At 44.4% G+C, this 23842-nt stretch overlaps 1 protein-coding gene across 1 annotated transcript in view; it reads left to right on the top strand.

Annotated features, from left to right (window-relative positions):
- The first annotated feature begins 3830 nt into the window (after positions 1-3830).
- The window catches only part of LOC144107698 (uncharacterized), a 42262-nt gene continuing 22250 nt past the window's right edge, over positions 3831-23842 (top strand). Inside the window, exon 1 of the mRNA XM_077640831.1 lies at positions 3831-4516. Coding sequence (XP_077496957.1) covers positions 3857-4516 — 660 coding nt within the window. The 5' untranslated portion in view covers positions 3831-3856. The remainder of the gene's footprint in view (positions 4517-23842) is intronic.

The raw sequence follows: 23842 nt of genomic DNA, 5'->3' as shown, positions 1-23842 counted from the left end.
CAGGAGTGACGACGTATAGTTACCATCGGCGACAAATAGGACACAGAATGGCGGCGTCCGAGGGCAGACGGACAAACTGGGCAGTAGAAAGACGGGGCACAACTACAGGCGGCGACTGTGCAGAAAGATAAAGTTCAAGCTCAGCGACACTAGTGGCACAGTCGATGAGTGTCAAATTATCTGAAAGGAAGTCTAGGCCGAGAATGACACCGTGAGGCCACTGGTTCAAAACGGAGGTGTGGAGGCTAGAGACTGTCACGCGGGCTGTGTATAGTCCGACCACCAGAGGTGTCCCACCGTCGCCTACACTGAAACGACTAAAGAGGCTGGCGTCAGTACTTTTCTTAGACGGCGGTGTAAATGTGAACTCATTACGGATACTTCCGCAACCGCAGCAATGAGAGCTGTGGCAGAGATTCCATCAACGTGAATGCCGAGCAAGTTACGTCATGCACGAAAGTCTAAGCAAGAATTTTCGAGCCGTGTCTGTACTGCAGCATCCCCTCCAGACGCTGCAGTGCCTAGTTTTGAATCTGGGAACGTCCGCAGGGTTCAGGAGAGGTGAACGACTTTGGGGTGAACGAGACTGGCGGTGCAGAGTAGACTGTGAGCGGTTCAAGCGGGGAGTCTGGACGTCAGGGGCAGTGCTTTACGAGTTCGCGCTGCCGAGAAGGGACCGGGTCGTTTTTTGGCGCGACGAAAGCTGGGCACGAAACTGGACCGGTAGGGACGGAACCAGCGGTTGTAACAGCGGCGGGCGATGGGGCCAAGACGCGAACAGTGGAAATAAACGGGCCGGTCATCGGGTGTCCGCCAGTCGGGAAGGCTGCATCGGTGCAGGGCGATGTACTGAGGGCGTACATGATTGATCGCAGTAATGTCCGGGGTTTGGGAAGGAGGCATGGGGCTGGTAGGCTGGAAACCCAGGTTATCAAATTCTTGGCGGACTACGGCTTGGATGACGGTGATGGCGGGCAACTGATAGTCGGCATCATGCGGCCGCATGGGGACAGGGGATATTGCCTCAAGTTCCCGTCATATGGTGCGGGTGACAGTTTAAGGCTGTGCTGAGGTTGTCGGGGCCGCAGATCTTGACATGATAATGTCACAGCCATGTAGGGGAGGCGAGCGAACTGCGGGCTAATACGGCGGATTCTGGCTTCCTCGAAGCGTCGACATTCATTTACGATGCCGTCAACCGTTGACCAACTTTCATAAACTAGCAGGATGAAAGCGTCGTCCGCAATTCTTTTTAAAATGTGGTCCACTTGTCTGAGATATTTTATTGCCGTTTATTATCAAAATAGAGATCAACAGACTCGGTGACAAAACATGCTAAATTAAAATTTGGTCGCCTGGGATCGAGCTTCTGCCGGTCGCAAGGGTCAGAGGTTCACAGAGCAAGAAACATGACCGAGCAGAGAGCCCATAGAGACCAATCATAATTCGCAGGTAAAAATTCAGGTCAAAGCATTAGTGCGTCATTGGGAGCGTTCGCCCTCGACTCAGGTTGCGCACTGAAGAATGAAAGGAAGACAGAGCTCTGAACGCTTAGTACACAAACTCTGAATCCACAAAGGTCCGAGTAAACACTCGGACACTCGGTTCGAATGCTTGCCGCCAGCTAGCCTTCAAACTTACTAAGAGGCGTATGCTTTATGCAACAAGAAATCGTGTGACACAATCCGCAATAATGCACGACCAAGGGTTCCTCACAATTTTTATATGAAAATTGGCTTTGATTAAAGGAAATGCGCACTAACAGTATCACATCTCGGTGGGCACCAGAACCACACCTTAAGGGAAGAGGCAAAGAGATGGAAAGGCATGCAATTGAAGGTGCATATGTCATCGGTTCGAATTCCTGTCGCAAGCTAGCCTCCGACTTGACTAGCACATGTAAGCTATATGCAACGAGAAATCATACTACACAGACTACTACTACGCTACTACTACGCTTTAATCCTACTACTATGCTGTACGACAAGCGCTTCCTCACAATTTTGGTACGAATGGAGTTAGGAAAGCAGGTGTCACATTCAGCTCAACCAGTGAGGGTATATATAGAGGAACAAACATGTATATAATTGTCTTAAATGTCGGTACTCCGCTTGCTGTGCACGTCCTATGGCCGCTTGATGATGTCACCATATTTTTCTTCCCCTCGCTGGGATTTTCTCGACCACCTGTGAGTACACACGCCGCCAGCTTTTCTCGTAATGAGACTAATAATGCTTTCGCATTATAACAAATGAAAGGAGCTAATTTGAGAGAAGTTACACACATAAAGAGAGATGATACAGCAAGTCAATAAATGCGAGAGAAAGTGACCAAGGAGCACAAATTGTTCATCGAGCACTGCGACAGTTAGACGACCGGTGAATCCTGGAGGATGTCGCCCAGAAACTGGAGCGCGCTTTTTTTTTTCTTCATTGGCTGCCACAGACAGTTTGACCCCGCGATTCTTGGGATTGCACTTTCTTCAAAAGAGCCGGGCTCGGCATAAACCTCGCGCGGGGTAGCCGCGAGAGCTAAAGACCCTTTATTTATAGATGAGCCTCGTCGGTTAGTTACAGCGCGTCAAGGCAGGCAAGTAGAAGCCTAAGGCTGCACAATACAAGCGCTCCCGAATAGTGCGCATCGCCATTGGTCAGGCTAGGAAGATTTTTCCAGCAGGTCGTTCTCTCTCAGGCCGGACACCGCCACTTATAATCATCGGAGGACATTGGGTGGCTTCCACGGGCGCGCTTCTCTTCGCGCTGCGCCTTGTTACTAAATGTGAGCCTAATTTTGCGACTGCCCCTCAGGCCTTCTGCCGGGATACGCGCAAAGTGTGTGCCGCATGGCGCAGGCGCTGTAGAGGTTATGTTCCGGCTACGCATCCCGCCTCCGAGCAAGAAGCGCATGGAGCAATAGCCCAATACTGAGCGGCTTTTTTATCTTCTCTTTTGAGAGGACGCGCTATTTGAACGCTTTCAAAGGACCCTTCACGGTTCTTGAGATCACTATTGTACCGTCTGCGCTAGTCAAGATAGCTCTAATTCCCCTCCCTCACACACGTCAAGCGGAAAGCTCTCCGTTCAAGCGAGGCTTTTCCGGTTGCGGATTAACGCTGCTGAAAAGGCCACTCCACTATTTGTCCAGGAAGGCTCAAATGCATAACTCTGCTTGAATATTTAAACTTTGTCACTGCTGATGACTGCTAGTTTAATCCACGCTTCTATTTATCTTCAACCTTGGACGTGTTTTGCTTTCTCGGGGAACTTCACGGGCAAAATTTAGCGAAAATTAATTTTGGCGGGCGATCAGGGAATCTTAGTAACCAAAATTGTATCCGATTCTTCAAATTGATAGACTTTCCAAGCGGCTTCAAGGAAAAAAGGCCAGAAATAGGCGTTCTATGGTAAAATTAAAGTGATATTCGCTTACCGCTTAGAGCGTCACTGTGCTTTCTGGCCACGATGGTGTAACGGCTTCTCGCCAGTGAGAATGATATAATGCAAAACCTTTGAAATCAGTACGTGTTTTTTCACAAATAGGAGTATAAAGGAGCCTTATCATGTTCCTGGGTGCCATAATAGTTATTTCAGAATAATTTGATGCACCTGATGTTTTCTTTGCATGTTTTAGCACAACAAAACTGCAGTGACAGTTTACAAATTATTTGCCTAAAATTTTATGAATTGGCGTTTTTCCAATTCACTCTCCCCTACTAGCCTTACACTCCCATTACCGCTGAGGCAGGCCAGAATTTATTGGCTGGGAAAGAACGAGGCGAGCGCCCAGCTGCCATTGCTAACACTTCAGCGCGAACAAAGACGAAGAAGTGTACAGTCGGGAAACAGCCACAACAACAATGGAAGAAGACTCCTGCTACGACTTAAGCCTCCTCCGGGTACTTCGTTCCAGCCACACGCCGCAACCTGTAACCAGCGGCCTGTCTGAGGTTATTGACAAAGAACCCGCCCCACTGAGCCCGGCTGCGGATGTTGACACAGACCAGCTTCAGGCCAGCTCTACCTGCAATGACGGGGCGGGCCCTGTTACCACTGGGACTGCATCGACGCTGCCGGTCGCACCGGCGGCCTTCGAATCTACTCAGGGTCCCCTCATCCGGGTGGACAACGCCGCGCCTGCTCAGCGGGCGGCCAGCGACCCGTTGCAGTACTTCCTCATCGGCATTCTGTTTGCTGGTCTCTTCGTCGCGGCAGCACTGGTGGTGATTGGCGCTCCCAGTGGACCCCTTTCCTCGTATGACTTGCGGTCGGAGCAGAAACGCCGCCCAGCTCAACCTCCACTGATGCCGCGCTACGACATCCAGGACGTTGCTGACGAGAACTTGTTCGTGGTAATACCTCGCAACGACCAGCCGCCTCAGCACGTTGTCCAGGATGCGCCAGCGGACGGGGCCCTCGCGAGGCCCGGAGACTTTTCGGTCACAGGCGCAGCTGCCAGCGAGGAAGCCCCTCAGTATGCTGGAGCAGTGGACTCGATGCCGTCCGAGAGACGCGTAAAGGTGCGTAATTATTACTTTCATTCTAATCCAGTGTCATAAGCCTTCCTGGATTAGCTGCGAATGTATACACATCAGCTAAGCTTCTCGCAAACACAAAAATGGCTGTTTACATCGTCGCGCTTACCCTACTAGTATCAGCGCGCATTAATGTCTGATGTTTATACAGTCGAAGCCGGATCTATCAGAATGGATCGAGATTGTGAAATAGTACGATATATAAAAAGTTTCAATGCATAAGTTGATCTGAGGGAGAGCATCCTCAAGGAAAGTCCATTTGGTTCGGTTTGTAAATGAGTTGAGGAAGTGTATTGTATAATAAAAATGATTTATTTCTATCACAATACAGTGTTTTCATCATCATCATCATCAGCCCTACTATACCCACTGCAGGGCAAAGGCCTCTCCCATGTCTCTCCAATTAACCCTATCCTTTGCCAGCTGCATCCACCCTTTGCCTGCAAACTTCTTAATCTCATCCGCCCATCTAACCTTCTGCCGCCCCCTGCTACGCTTACTTTCTCTTGGAACCCACTCCGTTACCCTTAAAGACCAGCGGTTATCTTGCCTTCGCATTACATGCCCTGCCCAAGCCCATTTCTTTCTCTTGATTTCGACTAGGATGTCATTAACCCGTGTTTGTTCCCTCACCCACTCTGCCCGCTTCCGATCTCTTAACGTTACACCTATCATTTTTCTTTCCATGGCTCGCTGCGTTGTCCTTAACTTAAGCTGAACTCTTTTCGATAGCCTCCACGTTTCTGCCCCGTAGGTGAGTACCGGTAAGATTATGCTGTTGTACACTTTCCTCTTGAGGGAAATTGGTAAACTGCCACTCATGATCTGCGAGAATTTGCCATATGCGCTCCACCCCATTCTTATCCTTCTAGTTATCTCCCTCTCATGATCCGGATCAGCTGTCACTACCTGCCCTAAGTAGACGTATTCCGGCACCATTTCTAGGCTCTCGCTGCCAATTGTGAACTGTTGTTCCCTTGCTAGGCTGTTGAACATTACCTTGGTTTTCTGCATGTTAATTTTTAGACCCATCGATCTGCTCTGCCTGTCTAACTCGTTGATCATGATTTGCAGTTCACCTCCTGAGTGACTCAGCAAGGCAATGTCATCAGCAAATCTCAGATTATTTAGGTATTCTCCATTTATTCTTATTCCCAACTCTTCCCAATTCAGGCCTCGAAATACCTCCTGCAAACATGCGGTGAACAGCATTGGCGAGATCGTGTCTCCTTGCCTGACGCCCTTCCTTATTGGAATTTTATTGCTGACTTTATGGAGGACTATAGTAGCTGTGCAGTTGCTATATATATCTTCCAGTATTTTTACATAAGGCTCTTCTACCCCCTGATTACGCAATGCCTGTATGACTGCTGAGGTTTCCACTGAGTCGAATGCTTTCTCGTAATCAATGAAAGCTATATATAGAGGCTGGTTATATTCTGCGCATTTCTCTATCACCTGATTGATAGTGTGAATATGATCTATTGTAGAATATCCTTTACGAAAGCCTGCCTGATCATTTGGTTGATTAAAGTCTAACGTTGCCCTGACTCTATTAGCGATCACCTTAGTAAATACTTTGTAGGCAACGGATAGTAAGCTGATCGGCCTGTAATTTTTCAAGTCCTTGGCGTCTCCCTTCTTATGAATTAAGACAATGTTTGCATTCTTCCAAGCTTCTGGTACAGTCGAGGTCATAAGGCATTGCGTATACAGGGTGGCTAGTTTCTCTAGCACGATGTCCCCTCCATCCTTCAACAGATCTGCTGTTACCTGATCCTCCCCAGCTGCTTTTCCCCTTTTCATTGCTTCTAAGGCTTTCTTTACTTCATCTTTCGTTACTGGCGGGATGACGCATTGCTGTGCACTGCTGTCTTTCTCAATAGCGCTCTGATTACATTGGCTACTGTACAGGTCTGTGTAGAACTCTTCGGCTACGTTAACTATCTTATCCATATTGCTAATGACATTGCCCTGCTTGTCTCTTAATGCATACATCTGGTTTTTACCTATGCCTAGTTTCCTCTTCACTGTTTTTAGGCTACCTCCGTTCTTTATAGCATGCTCGATTCTCTCCATATTAAACTTCCTTATGTCGGCTACCTTGCGCTTATTTATTAACTTTGATAGCTCCGTTAGTTCTATTCTATCGGTAGTGTTAGATGCCTTCATGTTTTGGCGCTTCTTAATCAGATCTTTCGTCACCTGAGATAGCTTCCCGGTATCTTTTCGAACTGTCCTACCGCCTACTTCTACTGCGTACTCCGTAATTATTGATGTCAGGTTATCGTGCATTGAATGAACATCAAGATCATCTTCCTCAGTTAAAGCCGAGTATCTGTTTTGCAGCGCTATCCTAAACTCCTGTGCTTTCCCTCTTACGGCTAACTCGTTAATGGTCTTCTTCTTCGCTAGCTTCTTCCGTTCCCTCTTCAAGTCTAAGCTAATTCTAGACCTTACCATTCTATGGTCGCTGCAACGCACCCTTCCGAGTACGGCCACATCCTTAATGATGCCAGGTTTAGTGCATAGTATGAAGTCGATTTCATTTTTAATCTGACCATTGGGGCTCTTCCAGGTCCACTTCCTGTTTTCTCGTTTGCGGAAGAAGGTATTCATGATCCGTAAATTATTTCTATCCGCGAATTCGACTAATAACTCTCCCCTGCTATTTCTAGAGCCTATCCCATAGTCCCCTACCGCGTGGTCGTCAGCCTGCTTCTTGCCCACCTTCGCATTGAAGTCACCCATCAGTACAGTGTACTGCGATTTTACTTTATTCATTGCTGATTCTACGTCCTCATAGAAGCTTTCAACGGCCTGGTCATCATGGCTGGATGTGGGTGCGTAGGCCTGCACCACTTTCAGCTTGTACCTCCTATTCAGCCTAATTACTATAGCTGCTACCCTCTCGTTAATACTGTAGAACTCCTCTACGTTGCCAGCTATATCCTTATTAATGAGGAAACCCACACCTAGTTCTCGTCTATCCTCTAACCCGCGATAGCACAATATGTGTCCGTCCTTTAGTACTGTATACGCCTCACCTGTCCTCCTAACTTCGCTAAGCCCTATCACATCCCATTTAATTCCCGCTAGTTCCTCGAACAGCACTGCTAGGCTAGCCTCACTAGCTAAAGTTCTAGCGTTAAACGTTGCCAGGTTCAGATTCCAATGGCGGCCTGTCCGGAGCCAGAGATTCTTAGCACCCTCCGCTGCGTCACAGGTCTGACCGCCGCCGTGGTCAGTTGCTCTGCAGCCGCTGGGGACTGAGGGCCGAGGGTTAATTGGTTTGATCATAGAAGGTTGTGGCCAAGTACTACACCAGGGTGGCCAAATCCTGTTCTGGTGAGAGAGTGCGTTGTCGGTTCTGGTCACCGAGATAAGGCCGCACTCCAGGCCTGGTTATGCAATTCCATCGACACGCGGTTTTTTTTTTTTTAAACCCGGTGGAGAATTGCGCGGCACCAGGATTTGAACCCCGGTCCTCTTGCACGCGAGGCGGATGTTCTACCTCTACGCCATCGCTGAACTCAGGGGCTGGGAAAAAACCGGTTATCGCTTGACAAGGCCCCCACCCCCTGTACAGCAAGTGGGCAGTGGCATGCGACGGCACTTCTGTGAACAGGCAAATACACAATAACCTGTGTGTGTAGAAAATAAATACGGGTTGAAGCAACAAGAATAAAACCAACAAAAAAACAAAAACTATGTTATAAATATTATAAGAAGAGCAACAAATACATAAAAAATGTTTAAAGTGTAAATACTAGGCCAATGTGTCTTCACAAATAAAGTATTCGAGGAGGTGAGAGCAACTAATATTTCCTATGTCAATTTTTTCAGCAATTATCCTATTCAAGAGTGAGGGAAGTTGGAATGTTACCATTTGGCATCCATAGTTTGTTCTCACTACAGGTACTACACAGTGTGGTTTGCGACGGCATGGGTACGTGCACTGAAATAACTGAATCGGGGCTAAGTCAGATATATTTGTTATGCATCTTCTTTGTTATATTTTATAGGGTTATTTTATAGCAAAGAGATCGAAAACATTAATGATCTTGGGCCTGGAAAATACGTTTTTAGTTTAGTATCTATTTGGCAGGTTATGAACAAGTCTAAGGCCCCTATATTCATGAACAAGTTTTTTCAGACTTGTTGTGTAGCAGTGCCCCATAATAATGAACAGTAGTTTAGATGTTAGCGAAATAAAGCACGATAAAACATAAGTTTCACCTTTTGTGGGAGACAACATTTAAAACGTGTCATAAATCCTATGGTTCGAGATCTACTTAATCCTATATGATTTATGTGGTCGTCCCATTGCATATCTTTGGTGAATATGAATGACTTTAATAACTCAATCTGACCTCTGTTGTAACGTAGCTCATCAATTCGCTGCACTTTGTTTTTTTATGAAAGAGTATTGCCTTCAATTTTGTTGCATTAACTGAAAAAAGATTGTTATCGGACCTTGTCTTAATTTTTTCCAGTGGTATGCATTTTCCAGTAACTTTCTACCGGAACCGTCGGATAAAAACAAACTGGTGTCATCAGCGTAAATTTAAAGTCAGCGCTATTATTCACACTAATGATGTTAATATACAGATTGAATAGCAATGGTTCAAGGATACTTCCTTAGGGCACTCCGCAGTTGACTTGTATTGATTTATTTGGACATACTGTTTTCTATTGTACAGGTAAGATTTAAGTAAAAGTAACGCTGTGCCTCTAATTCCATATCATTCAAGTTTTTCCAGCAAGATGGTATGGTTTATGCAATCAAATGCTTTGCTATAATATAGGAAAATTCCCAAGACCCGGTTTTATTTACAGTATTCCGCAATATATATTCCTTCTGGTGTAAAAGAATAAGTTCCGTTGAGCGGTTTTTACTCAATCCATACTGGCAGTCGGTAATTAGGACATGTCTATTTAAAAAGCTTTCAACTCGTTTAAAAACCATTTTCTCGAACACTTTGGAGAAGACGGAAAAAATACTTATTGGTCGATAGTTTGCAAAACTGTTTTTTGTATATGACTGATACTTTATCAATCTGCATTCTTGCAGGAAAGGTGGAAGTTTGTATGCACAGGTTGTATATGTGCTCCAATGGCGCACCAATGATGTCGAAGGCATATTTAACCGGACGCATCTGTATATTATCCGCATCACACGAGGTGCTATTCTTTGGGTCAATAGAAGTCGACAAAATTTCTCTGGTAGAGACAGGTTCAAGGAACAAAGAAGGGGCCGCCTGTTAATGAATATGTGAGATGTATCAGCAGAGGGGTTCAAGGCAGGAGTAAAATAGTTATTAAACTCTTCTGCGAGACGGTTACCTGTGTATTCTATGCCATTGTTAGTAATTTTATCGGGATTACCAGCCTTTGAAACGCCAGAGTCAAGTGACCCTATTTTATGCAAAAGTTCATCAGAGCAATTAGATGCATCTGCGAAGTAGTTATCGTAATACTCCAGTTATGGCACTCGTATCTCAGAGTTTAATTCATTTCTATATTTACTGAAGCGGTCAAAAATAAGGTATTTTTGGTGTGAATAAATAGCTGGTATAGTTCGTGCTTTTCTTTAATACGTGTATACAGTTCGCGTGATACCCATGGCTTTCTTATTCTTTCGGTAGCCTCTTTAATTTTGAAACAATGTATATGTTGTAAGCATGAGTAAAGTTGTTAAGGAATAAGTCATAAGCGCTCTCCGCACTGGCCTCTTTGTATATATCGGACCAATCCACACCCAGAATATGCGCTCGAAATATTTCTAAAGCTCCTTCTTATACATTGCCACATAACTTTCTCACGAGGTTCACGCTTCGAAACCTCCTTCTGGCAAAACAAATATCTGCCCATATGATCACATATGTCACATCATGTAACTCCTGAGTGATTAAGTGCAGAATCAAATTTTATTAAAAATAAATCTATGCATGTTTGGGACTTGGGAGTTATACGGGTTGCTCTGGTTAACATATTTGTAACAGTATAACCTCTAAGTAAGACATCAAAATCCACACTGCTGCTCGTTGAACATGACATATCTATATTATAATCGCCTCCAGTGATTACATCGTATTTATTACTAATTACAAAACCTAAATAGGGTTGCATTGTTTCAAGAAACGTACCCATATCACCGGACGGTGGCCTGTACACCACAGATATTGCAATGTTTCCTGATTTAACTGAAAGGATTTCAACGTAATCCAGCAGGTAACACAAATCGTTCAAACATTCGCACTGAGAGTGGGCATTAAGAAGTATGCGTACGCCCCCTCCATGAAAACTTGTTCGATTTAAAGAAAACGCTGAAAATGAAGGCAATTAAAAAGTATCGCTGTCGGTCAGCCAGGTCTCCGAGGTCATAATTACATTGAAAGGGAAGCTAAAGCTCCTTAACAAGACAGAGAAGTCATCTCGCTTGTTCCTGACTGACCTGGCGTTTAGATGAAAACATTTAAGCATTGACGGGCTTTTCAATTCAAAACAAACGCTGCTACCAATTTCGCACGGGAGAGGGTACGCGTCCGGTGCCATCATGCTACTGTGTTATTGCATGCAACATTCACAAAGAGAACTTTTTCACGGCATCGGATAAACAAGGTCACTCTCATCTCGAATGATCTGAACAGAATCACTTTCTCTTTGGCGAACAAGTACCTTCCCGTTTGAGCACCTAAGAAACCAGAAATTGTTTTCCTTAGCCCAATCTTTAGCTTGCGGAAGCAGCCATTTCATTCTTCAAGTGAAGTTTTCACACAAGTACACTTTTATTGCCTTTCTCTACCAAAGATTTTCTTTATTGGAGCCATTGGTCTCTTTGTGCTTGTCGTTGAAACCGCACAATAATGGCTGGAATTTTATCCATTTTTGCAGGCAGCGGGTGACATGCATCAATGTCATTCTCACTAAGCTCTGCAACATTGATTCCTTTAGCCACTTCATTCATTTTGGCGAGGAGGTCCTCATGCTCGGTTTTAGAAATATCATGAATTTCTATATTCTTTTTCCTGCTTCGGAATTCCAGCTCGTCGAAGTCGGTATTAAGCTGACAAAGTTGTTCTTCACGTTGCGTATTTTCAACCTGTGCCATTCTTTTCCACGGGAGCACGATTTCTTTTTCTTGTGTATCACGACGCTTCATGGTCCCATCAAAATGGTCGGACATTATCTGTACGGATTGCTCAAAGTTATCTACCTTATCTTTCAACGGCATTAGACTATCCAGTTTTTGGTTGCGCTGACGAAAAGCAGCGACCATGTCGAAAGGAGGGGCGTCGGCAGTGGGGAGCATTTTTCCGCCACAAGCAGCGCCCGTTTTACATGTTAGGCAGAGGAGTGCTTTACGCGAATGAGCCCTCAATGCTTTACCCAACTCAGGAATTCCGGAACAGCCTTGTACATGATAAGGGTACTGACATTCTTTTCATATTATAAGGTCATCAGGAGGATCACTTCTTTTGTTCCAAGCAATGCATACTTCGTCTGCCTCCCCCATAAAGAGCAATCACATATAAAACAACCGCATTTGACAGCAGTAGTGGGGCTAAAATAGGTCCACAGTGGCTAAATTAACAAGAAAGAGTGCACCAGCCTGGAAAATGCGCAGAGGCGTGCAAGCCGTATAAGTGCGGGTCCGTCGCTCGCCACTGCCACTGCCAAACTGCAGAGAGCGGGGGGCGTGTCCAGCTATCGTCGGTGTTAGAAGCAGCGCACTGTTGCTGGAACAGCTTGACGGCGGCCGATGCCTACAGGTGTCAAAGAGAAACGACTCTTTTAACCAAGTTGTACAGTCCACACAGACGGCAGTAGATTCCCGGGCCAATGCAAGGTGACGGCCAGACGGCCAAAGCAGGAACGGACCTGAAAAATGTGCAGAGGCGTGCAAACTGTATAAGCGCGTGTCCGTCGCTCGCCACTGCCACTGCCAAACTGCCGACAGCGGGGGGCATGTCCAGCTATCGTCGATGTTAGAAGCAGCGCACTGTTGCTGGAACAGCTTAACGGCGGCCGATGACTACAGGTGTCAAAGAGAAACGACTCTTTTAACCAAGTTGTACAGACCACGCAGACGGCAGTAGATTCCCGGGCCAATGCAAGGTGACAGCCAGATGGCCAAAGCAGGAACGGACCTGAAAAATATGCAGAGGCGTGCAAACCTTATAAGCGCGTGTCCGTCACTCGCCACTGCCACTGTCAGAATATATATATATATATATATATATATATATATATATATATATATATATATATATATATATATATATATATATATATATATATATATATAGAAGCAGGGGGTGAAGATCGGATGGATCCGGTACAACATAAACGCAATAGTGTGGGCATACGGTGGAAAAAGTAACAATCTTTATTCTAACGTTTCGACCAAGGTCTGACCTTCGTCAGAGTATCTGATACAAGCGAAAGACACAGCTTTCATAACTACACGCACGTGGTGAGGGAAACATTCCGGTTGGCGGATAGCAGCGGCAAACATCTCAGTGTGAGCCGGCAGTGAAAGAAAAGGTGTTTGTAAACACAGTCAAACATGATTAAGAAATCGTGAAGGATCATTGCAACCACATCTTTGCGAAAGAGAAAAGAAATCAGATGAAAACACAGATGAATGCCATTGTTGTTTAAACAACGTCTCATGTGAAAAGCTATTGGGCATGTTGCTGAGATGTGATATCATTTAAGCGATAGAAGCAAAGAGCGCAAAACAGTGAGGAAAACATGATCAGCGTAAATGGAACATGGCATGATGCGGTTATGACGCCAGGCAAGTCAGCTTTCCAACATTTTCATTCAGACCGCAAGAGACAGTATTGAACTTGTGTATAAGAAATGATTCGCTAACTTCGCGTTCATGGGGGGTCTTGAAGCCTGATTCCAGTAAAGTTACTTGAATTTTTTTCAAAAGGGTGCTTAGTATCGTTCACGTCTTTAGAGATAGGAAGGTTAGGCAATGTCTTTCAATGAGCTTTCTGAGTATTAAAACGATATCGGAACGGTGTTTCTCTTTGGCCAATATATTGAATCTAACAGATTGATCATTCAAGCATGTAGATAACGTTGCAAGTATCACATGAATAGTTACCTCGAATTTTCAGAATAAAGTCTGATACTGTGCTGGAAGCCATTTCTGATGTCATCTGCGCGCACACTTTGCAACGCGATTTTTTTGCATAGGTGGCAGCCGATTGGCACAATTGCGCTTTTTTGGAAGAAGTAAGAATGTCACTGAGGTTTTTTGCCGCGGCGGTAGACAACACGGGGCGCTTGCTGAAAAATGTGCTTGAGTCGATCATTTTGCATGAGGATGACATGGTGTTTTTTATCAAAATTCCAGCGACGTTTGGAATCGATGCCGAGTAAGTAAGCACCGGGTTGATTTGTGATTGACAAGAAGATTGTTTTTCTGCTTTCAGAAGTGCCTCGCGGTCAAGAAGGCCTGCGCGTTCTACATCATCGTTTATTAGTCGCGCCGGGTATTTCCGATTAATCAGGGTGTCTCCGAGGTTGGTACAGTTTCTTTCGAAGTCGCGCTCGTCAGAACATATCCGTTTAAAGCGGACGGCTTGTCCATATGGGATGGTAGTCTTCCAGTGTTTAAGATGGCTGCTTTCGAAGTGTAAGTATTGAGGCCTGCCGCTAGGTTTCAGGTATGAATCTGTGATAAGTTTGCTGTTCTTTATTGACACTCTCACATCTAGAAAGCTAATTGTGGTTGGGGAATAAGAATGAGAGAAAGTAATGGCCTCAATTGCGTTATGAAAACTAGAGGTGAATGATAGAAGTTCTGCTTCACTACGCTGTCAAATGAGAAAAATGTCGTCAATGAATCTCTTATAGTAAAAGGGTTTTAATGGTTGTGTAGCAAGACACTGGTCTTCTAATGAACCCATGATTATGTTGGCATAGTTAGTTCCAATCCGAGTACCCATCGATGTTCCGTTTATCTGAAAATAGTCTCTGCTATAAAAATCTAAGTTGTTAAGTGCCAGTATTAATTTCAAAAGTATAGCTAGTGTGGAGCCATCAACATTAGGACTTAGGTTTTGTTGTTCAAAAAACTCCACAACTGACCGGATGCCATCGGAGTAAGAAATGTTGGCATAGACGGACGCATCATCAAGGGTTAAAAGCAAGGCACCCTGGGACGTTGATTTCGGCTATGTCAGATAGGAAATATCATGTGTCCTGTATGAAGGACTGAAATGGAGCAGGAATTTTATTGATGATGGAGTCAACGTAGCTTGACAGCCTTTCATTCACGGTTCCTATTCCGGAAATGATTAGTCGGCCAGGGTTGTTAGGTTTGTGAATTTTGTGCAGTAAGTAAAATCTGCCTGCTACAGGGCTGAGTGGAAATATTGAATTGACTGTTCTGCTGTCTAGTTTATTACACAAAATGAGATTGGATAGCGTCTCTTCCAAAACAATTTTAAACTTGGCAGTTGGGTCGCAGTCTAGGAGACGGTAAAATAAGCTATCTGTGAGCTGCCTTTCGGCTTCAGCGACATAATCAGTTTTGTCCATCACCACGATACCACCATCTTTGTCTGCGTGCTTTATAACAATCTCAGTTTGAGACGTTATTTTTTTATTACTGCTGTTTCTTTTCCGGAAAGGTTGGAGCGAAAGTTCTTTTTAGCATTGTATGCCTCCAGTACATCTTTTTGGACCGCCTTAATGTAGATGTCGAGGCAGTTTTCGCAGCTTTTATAGAGCGTGCGTGAGGTACAAAGTAACAGCAAAGCACGAGTTTCAAAAACTAGGGGGGGGGGGGAGAGAGAGAGAGACCAGGAAAAACAAATTATTTTTTACAAAGGAAGAGAGAGAATCGGTGACAATCTAAGAAGGTGTCTCCTAACCTGAATTTAGGTGTTCCCAAGAGGCCGGAAAAAATTTTTTTAATGAAAAAGAATAAAAAGATTAAGATAATAAAAAATATAAAAAAGGGGGAGATTCTTTCTCACCACCTCAGGGCTGCCTTGGAAAGGCCCTCGAGGTGTCGCTCCTCGAAGCATTTTGGTGGCAAGCGTGAAGGGCTCGACCCCTGTACAAGGAGGAAGCAACATATCAGAGAAACTGGTAGGCGGGGAAGGAGGGGGAGTAAAGAGAAATGCAAACGAGGACTCTGATAAAAAAAAGAGAAGAAAAGAAAACAGAGAAGAAAAGAAAAAAGGACGAAAAAAGGAAATAAATAAAGAAAGTAGTGAAAAAAGGAAAGAAGAGCCATTGTACAAGGCTTGGTATTATGCATTCAGAGAAGGGTGGTTTCAACACGACAGAATACAAAATAGGACATTAAAAAAAGAAAAAGGGGGAGATTCTTTTCCACCACCTCAGGGCTGCCTTGGAAAGGCGTGAAGGGCGCATTTTGGTGACAAGCGTGAAGGGCTTGACCCCTGTACATGCAGAAGGCAACATTCCAGAGGAACTGGTAGGGGAGAAGGGAAGGGGTAAAGAGGAATGACAATGAGGCCTCTAAAAAAGAAAAAAAGAGAAAAAGAGAGAGAAAAACAAAGAGAAAATGAATAAGAAAAAAGAAAGAAAATTAGGGAAAAAAGGAAAGAAGAGCCATTGTACAAGACTTGGAAATATCCATTCAGACAAGGGTTGTGGCAACACGAGAGAAATAAAAAAAAAACAAGTTCCTAATCAATCCTTAGACGGGCAATCCGTACACACACATACAGATACAGAAAAAAGACGAGGCTTGCAATAAATCCAACTCCAGAAACCATCAAAGCTGACCATCCTAAGGTGCGTTCGGTTTACGTGACCCTTGTGCTTCTGCGTGCCCTAAACCGACGTCGTCGAGGCATCGGCATGAGGACCGTCCAGTGTTGCAACCGCGAAGCTTTCCGCCTCAACACCATGCTGCGCAAGCACTGCCAGCGCACAAGAGGAGTCTTTTACGTGGAACATGGGCTGGAGTAGCTTCCACCTGCACGAGTAATGGCCGCAGATGGCCTGCATCCCAGTTTTGACGGTGTGGCCATAATAGCGGGTCACCTCCAGCAGATCCTGCTTCGGAAATCTACTAGAAGGGCACAGGCAACGTGGACTGACCATGCCCACGGCATTCCCAAAACACCTAGACTGCCACCGACGCAGAATCCATCCACTGCGACACCTGAGCCAAAGCCGCGCTACTCCCTGCAGAGCAACAAGGACGTCGTCAAAAATTCATCCAAGAACTGACTATCTGCTGAAGACCAAGGTGAACTGATTGAAACTTCTGTATCGAAAAAGTTTTTAACATTAAAAAAGGTTGCAGAAAAAAGAGCTAGATACGAACACAACGTGAAATCCTTAGACCTGTATAGGCTCCGGGCGCTGCAGTTTGGCGCGCGTGAGTGGCGCCACCTGGTTAACAGCGGTGGCGAAAGGCGGACGCAGCCAACGCAGCTCTCTGGTTCAGTTTGCAGTGAGCGAGGCGAGCCGTGAGGTGTTTCGTCCGAAAGAGAAAACATACTTGGATAATTATGGGTGCTCTACCTACTGCTGTGTTTACCCAATGTCATAACAGCTATAAAAACACTGCAGCCAAGGTAACGAATATATCTAAACGCTTTCCTTGGACATTGTGCATGCTCGCTCATGCACAGAGGGTCTGCCGGAAATGACTGCACTGTGGAATTAAATTCATGAGTGTGAACTGGGAAAGGGTTTACATTGACTGGGGTGTTTTGAATGCAATATCATTGGTAGAAGCTGCTTTATGTCTTTATGTAGAGCGAAGGAATTCGCTCTGTCAGTCACAGGAAATGGTCTACGGTGAAGTTCTTGGAGCTAGCATCTGAAGTTCGTCTTCGTTTGTTATGCTCATCTGTGGTTCAGCATGTCAATTTTGTTTCTAGCTTTTTTTTCTTGCGTTTGTGTATGCAGTGGGAGCGACGTCGTACTTCTGAGAGTGCTTATGTCGTTTTTCACATTGTTTCACCTAAGCTTTTGCGTATTAATTCATCACTTCATTTCCTTCAGTGCTTTAAAACTTAAATCCTGTTCTGGACGAATAAAAAGAAAAATAGAGAGTTGTTCAAATTTCTCTATATATATTTCCTGGATTTCACATCACTAAACCCTTAATTTTGCGAATTAATCTTTTGATTTTAATTGGGTTTATCGTCCCAATGCAACGCAGACTATAAGGGGCGCCATAGTAGGAGGTTCCAGATAATTGCAACCACTTGGGGTTCTTTAACGTGCACTGACATCGCACAATACGCGGGCCTCTAGAATTTTGCCTTCACCGAAATGCGACCGCCGCAACCAGGATCGAGCACGAGTGATTTGGGTCAGCAGCTGAGCACCATAACCACTGAGCCACCGCGGCGGCCTTTCTATAGTTCAGTATTTACCAAAAGAGAAATACGGCCAAATTAATTCATGTAATTGGTGTCTTCATGAAATTCCTGAAATGAAAGTCCTGTGGAAGATACTTAGGAAGAAACCCATCGTCTTTTTGTATGTTTAGAGCTATGCTGCTCTGAGAGGAATTCACAAAGTAAAGCCGTGTCGACCCTGCAGGATATAGAGCACTATCATCCGATATATATGTGCTGTAAGTTCGCGTTTTTCGCAATTCTATCCGACCATTCACATAGTCGATGTCACAGTGGATGTAAATTACATAGCTGATTTCATTATTTGGGTCAGAGCCTTGTTTCTCAAACTGTAAAGCGACATAATTAATCTCAATAAGCTCAACTGCGCTGCCGGATATTGCAGAGCCGCCGGGAATGCAACACAATCATGGTTGCTTGGAATGAGTGATCAGCCCAACCTGAAAGCAATTGAAACGAAATGCAGCAGTGGTGGCGTCAAGGCTTTCAATGCGTTGAAATCCGCAGAGAAGCAGGCGTTGACTTAGAATGGCATCGCGGTCAGTGCGCGTCTGCTATACGGCCGGGCTGGCGCGAACGCATCGGGCATGGAGGAAGGCTCAGGGCCGCCAGGGCCAGTCTCGAGGGGGGCGCGCGCGCTCTCCCTTCGAGAGACCGGTCGTGACTGAGCATCCGGTTAACGCGGCGAGTGCCACGAGGCGGCGCAGGCGACGTGGTCGCTGCTGGCGCCACCATACCAGCGCACGGAGCCCATAGCCATGCAAATATCATTCCGAAAGGCATGAAAATATATTTAAAGCCAGCCACATCGGACTTATCGCTTCCTCTAAAAACCCATTGGCAGGACATACTTCAAAAAGCGTCAAGAGAACTAATGGATATTGTAATCCAACATGATAAGTCTTGTCTGGACGCTTTGAGGCTCAAGGAAGCTCAGCTACGCAAAGACGTTCATCTGACCGATCAGGAAACTGCACTTTTAGAGCTATTTCTAAACAAGAAACAGCGTTCACTCCTAACTCAGAGAGAGTGGAAGTTCCTTCGGGACGGGGTTCCTCTGCAGCTCCATTCGCCAGATTCAGAAATTTGTCAGCTCCTTTTAACCGGTAGTCTAACCTCTGCATCAGATATAAGAATCAGTTCAGCCGATTCAGGCTCATGTCAGTCAACCTTAAAAGTCACCAAATCTACACCAAACAATGTTGTAAATTTCTCGTCGGTAACTTTGTCACACGATGAGCGCATGGTGCTCTCCAAGGGCCTCAACTTTTGCCCCACCAGCGGTATGAATAATGAACTTCAACTTTACAAAGATCTGGATAATTTCTCCCGAAACCTTAGACTGAGAGAATAATACCACGGTCGCCTCCGAAAATTAGATCCTGGTCCAAAACATCGATCTATTACTCATTGGACACCACTTCCGCAGCGCGATAAGTGTCTAGATTTATACATAAAGGCAGTGCAAAAGGATATCCTTTCCGAATTTCAAAAACGACGTTCTTACCGCCCGAATCTCACAATGCTTGAACGCAATGCGTTGCAGGCTCTCAGCAGCCGATCAGACATCGTAATAAAACCAGCGGATTAAGGTGGCACCATCGTAGTTATAAATGAAAATAATTACCTTGATGAGGTTTAAAGGCAATTAAGTGATTCCTCATTTTACAAGGCTCTCCCTACTGATCCCACGCCAGAGTATAAAAAGAAAGTTTCAGTATCTATTTTTGGTTTTGCAAAAAAGAAAATTGAGGAAAAGGTCGCAAAAGCTCTAATTCCGTCGCATTCAAGTCCAGGACGTTTTTATCTTCTTCGAAAGATTCATAAAGAAAACAATCCGGGAAGACCAATTGTCTCTGCAATTGGAACCGTTACTGAAACATCTCGAGTTATGTCGACAGCCTCATCAGGGATATCCCTCCCTTATATCCTTCCTATGTCAAGGACACCATCCATTTTTTGAGTGAAATTCTCGACTTAGTCATTCCAGATGATTCCCTACTAGTGACCCTGGATGTCGCTTCACTGTACACCAATATACCGCATGCTGATGGCATCAACGCAGTCGTCTATGCTTATGAGCGCTTAGAATCTAAACAACCGGTTGACGGCAGCACACTTGCAGAGATGTTAAAACTGATACTTGAGTTAAATAACTTCGAGTTTAATGGCCAGCACTACGTGCAAACAAGTGGAATGTCAATGGGAACCAAAATTAGACCAAATTACGCTTATATATTCATGGCTGTGCTTGAGACGAAATTCCTCAACAGCTTTCCTTTTAAACCAATATTTAAAGAAGATTCATCGATGACTTATTTATGGTCTGGACAAATGGTGAAGAAAAACTCATTAAGTTTATTTCGGACTTCAACAGCACTCATCCTAACATCTAGTTTTCCTCGTCGCATTCAGCCTCGACAATGAATTTTCTTGACGTCCAGGTGACCATCACGAAGAACAAACTTGAGACAACAGTCTACAGAAAACCCTCAGACCGACACCAGTACCTACACTACCAAAGCAGTCACACTCGCCATTGTAAAACATCCATCGCTTACAGTCAGTCCCTACGTTTCCGTAGGATTTGCTCTAAAGAAGGCGACTTTGAATCAAACTGCGAACAACTCCGTGTGGACCTAGCACGAGAAAGGCACCCATTGTCAGTCATCGACGATTCAGTCAAGAAAGCTTCAAAGCATGACCGGCGCGAACTCATAAATGGCAAAAAGCAGCCACGCCCGGACTATCAAGTCAATCTGGTCCTTACTCATTCGGCTTCAATTCCCAATGTAAGCACAATTCTTAAAAAACGCCCCAACATCCTTCAACAGAATGAAAAGATGAAAGAAGTTATCCCTGATCCCCCCCGTGTTGTGTATACGCGCGCAAGGAACAATCGGGATATGATAACATCGTCTACAATCGGCAACCGTAGCTTCAGAGGATCCGCGCCATGAAATAATCCTAGGTGCAAACTCTGTCCGATGATGGCAACAACAACCAGTGCTAAAAGCACAGCGTCATCCTTCTCATTTCAGATAAAAGGTAACTTTTCATGCGACAGCGCTGTTGTCTACCTCCTGGAATGTGGCACCTGTAAAGCTCAGTACGTAGGGCAAACAGTTACACCGTTCAGAATTCGCATCAAAAGCCACAGATCACATGTGCGGACACCAGCCAAATCTCCCACTTTCAAAACACATCAACAACCTTGGGCACCCATTCGAAACTTTACAGCTATTGTACTCCAATCGGGGTTCAAAACAAATTATGACCGCGAGAGCTGTGAATCGTACCTGATTTACAAATTTTACACAGTCTCGAGCGGCATTAACGAAACAGTAGGCCGGCTATCATGCTCACAGACTCAATAGATGAAACAAATAATTATCCCAGACTCCTAGAATGACAATTATCCCAGACTATCCCAAATAATTATCCCAGACTCTTAGAACGGGCGGCAGCATGCATAACAAGCATAGCTTCCGACGTGTTTTCCTTTTTTCCCTTGCATTGTCCCACATTTACTGCTATTTTCTTTCCCAATTTTATTATTATTCTAATCTTGCATTGTCGCGCATTGTATTATATTGTCACCCATTTGCTGTTATCCCCCCTCATTTTTTGCTGTCATGTCTGTCTTCCCTTCATACATTGATGAACTGCCGTGGTGACCATTACATCGTTTACTCGGAATGGTCATTTGTCTTGCGGTGGATTGTACTTGCGACTCATTGCAGTTCGTTTCTGGTGTTGGATTTATTGTTAGCCTCGTCTTTTTGCTGTATCTCTATGTGTGTGTACGGAGTGCCCGTATAAAGATTGATTAGGAACTTGTATTTTTTTTATTTCTCTCGTGTTGCCACAACCCTTGTCTGAATGGATATTTCCAAGTCTTATACAATGGCTCTTATTTCCTTTTTTTCCCTAATTTTCTTTCTTTTTCTTATTCTTTTCCTCTTTGTTCTTTCTCTTTCTTTTTTCTAAATTTCTTTTTTTTGGAGGCCTCGTTGTCATTCCTCTTTACCCCCTCCCTTCTCCCCTACCAGTTCCTCTGGAATGTTGCCTTCTGCATGTATAAAGGTCAAGCCCTTCACGTTTGTCACCAAAATGCGCCCTTCACACATTTCCAAGGCAGCCCTGAGGTGGTGGAAAAGAATCTCCCCCCCTTTTTTATGCCCTATTTTGTATTTTTTTGTGTTGCCACGCCCTTCTCTGAATGCATATTACCAAGCCTTGTACAATGCCTCTTCTTTCCTTTTTTCACTACTTTGTTTCTTTTTTCCTTTTTTCGTCCTTTTTATTTTTCCTTTTTTCTTTTTTCTTTTTGTTCTCTTTTATCTTTATTAGAGGCCTCGTTTGCATTCCTCTTTACTCCCCCTCCTTCTCCCCCTACCAGTTTCTCTGGAAAGTTGCTTCCTCCTTGTACAGGGATCGAGCCCTTCACACTTGCCACCAAAATGGTGCCTTTCCAAGGCAGCCCTGAGGTGGTAGGAAAGAATCTTCCCTTTTTTTATATTTTTTATTATCTTATTCTTTTTATTCTTTTTTATTAAAAAAAATTTTTCCGGCCTCTTGGGAACACCTACATTCAGGTTAGGAGACACCTTCTTAGATTGTCACCGATTCTCTCTCTTCCTTTGTAAAAAATAATTTGTTTTTCCTGGTCTCTCTCTCCCCCCCCCCTAGTTTTTGGAACTCGTGCTTTGCTGTTACTTTGTACCTCGCGCACGCTCTATAAAAGCTGCGTGTTTCAAACGCTGTACTACACTCGAAAAAGGATGGTTCTCCAGCCGAAACGTCGTGAATTAAATCCTGTTATGTTTTTTTCAATCTTTTGTGATTTTTTATTATATTAACCAAATCAGCTGCCAGAAATCACTTTTGATATATATATATATATATATATATATATATATATATATATATATATATATATATATATATATATATATATATACTTAGGAAGGGAGCGAACAGTCACCGAAACCAAGGCATATAGGGGTATGTTTAATTTTTTTTTAATCTGTAGTGCAAATCAGTGGGAAGAATTATTCCCGAGTTCTAAGATAGCTCAGTTGGTTATAAATCTTCGAGCTTACCTGAAGGTTCAGCAGCAAGTGACCGATTTCAAGACGTATGCAGCCATTGCGAAGGCAACACCATAATCACTCAGCCCATCTGCGTGTAGCCAGGTGGAACAGACAGAGGCCGAGGAAGTAGAACGGCACACGTGCTACTACTAACTGAAAACTTTATTGCACGAACACACTAACTCATGTACGTAGAAAAAGACACAATAAAAGAGGGAATTAGGAAACCCTCCTCCTGCGTGCAATAATACGCTACAGCGGTAAACAACCGCTGAGATGCGCGTTTAAAAGTACCTTTTCACTTCCTTTCAGTGTAAAGGAAGCCTTGTCCGCATGCTTTTCGTTTTTTTTTATCAGCATTGCTTCGACTAGTTCACAGCACCCAAAACATGCGGATCCAGTAAGAACCAGTTCAACTTGCCATTTTATCCACCCCTATGCTGGAGCCTGCGTTGCCTTTCCATATACGGGGTGTATTACCTAAGACTACATCATTTTTAAAAATAGGCTTTTTGAGTTGGAAGAGCGCTTTTTTCGGCATGCATGCCATTGTGAGCGGTGCAGTAAGTCAGAATACAGTTAAAACGTGCTAATTAGCAGGCTTGTTAACTAATTATTCAATAGTCAACTTTCTAACTTTCTAGCTGTTAGGCTCCTTTGTTATTGCGAGGCGTGTAGCCAAGAGTAATTAATTTTCATATCAGTTTTTAGAATTTTGAAAACGCGGTTACCCTCGACGCTGTGGCCCAAGAAATTTCGGCTATTTCGACGAGCTACGTGCACTGGAGAGTTGCTTTGCCTGCAAGCTTCTCGAAATTGCATGCGTTTTAGTG

This window comes from Amblyomma americanum, chromosome 1 (assembly GCF_052857255.1).
Source record: "Amblyomma americanum isolate KBUSLIRL-KWMA chromosome 1, ASM5285725v1, whole genome shotgun sequence".
NCBI classification, from domain to species: domain Eukaryota; kingdom Metazoa; phylum Arthropoda; class Arachnida; order Ixodida; family Ixodidae; genus Amblyomma; species Amblyomma americanum.
This window is presented reverse-complemented; position numbering and strand designations above follow the sequence as displayed.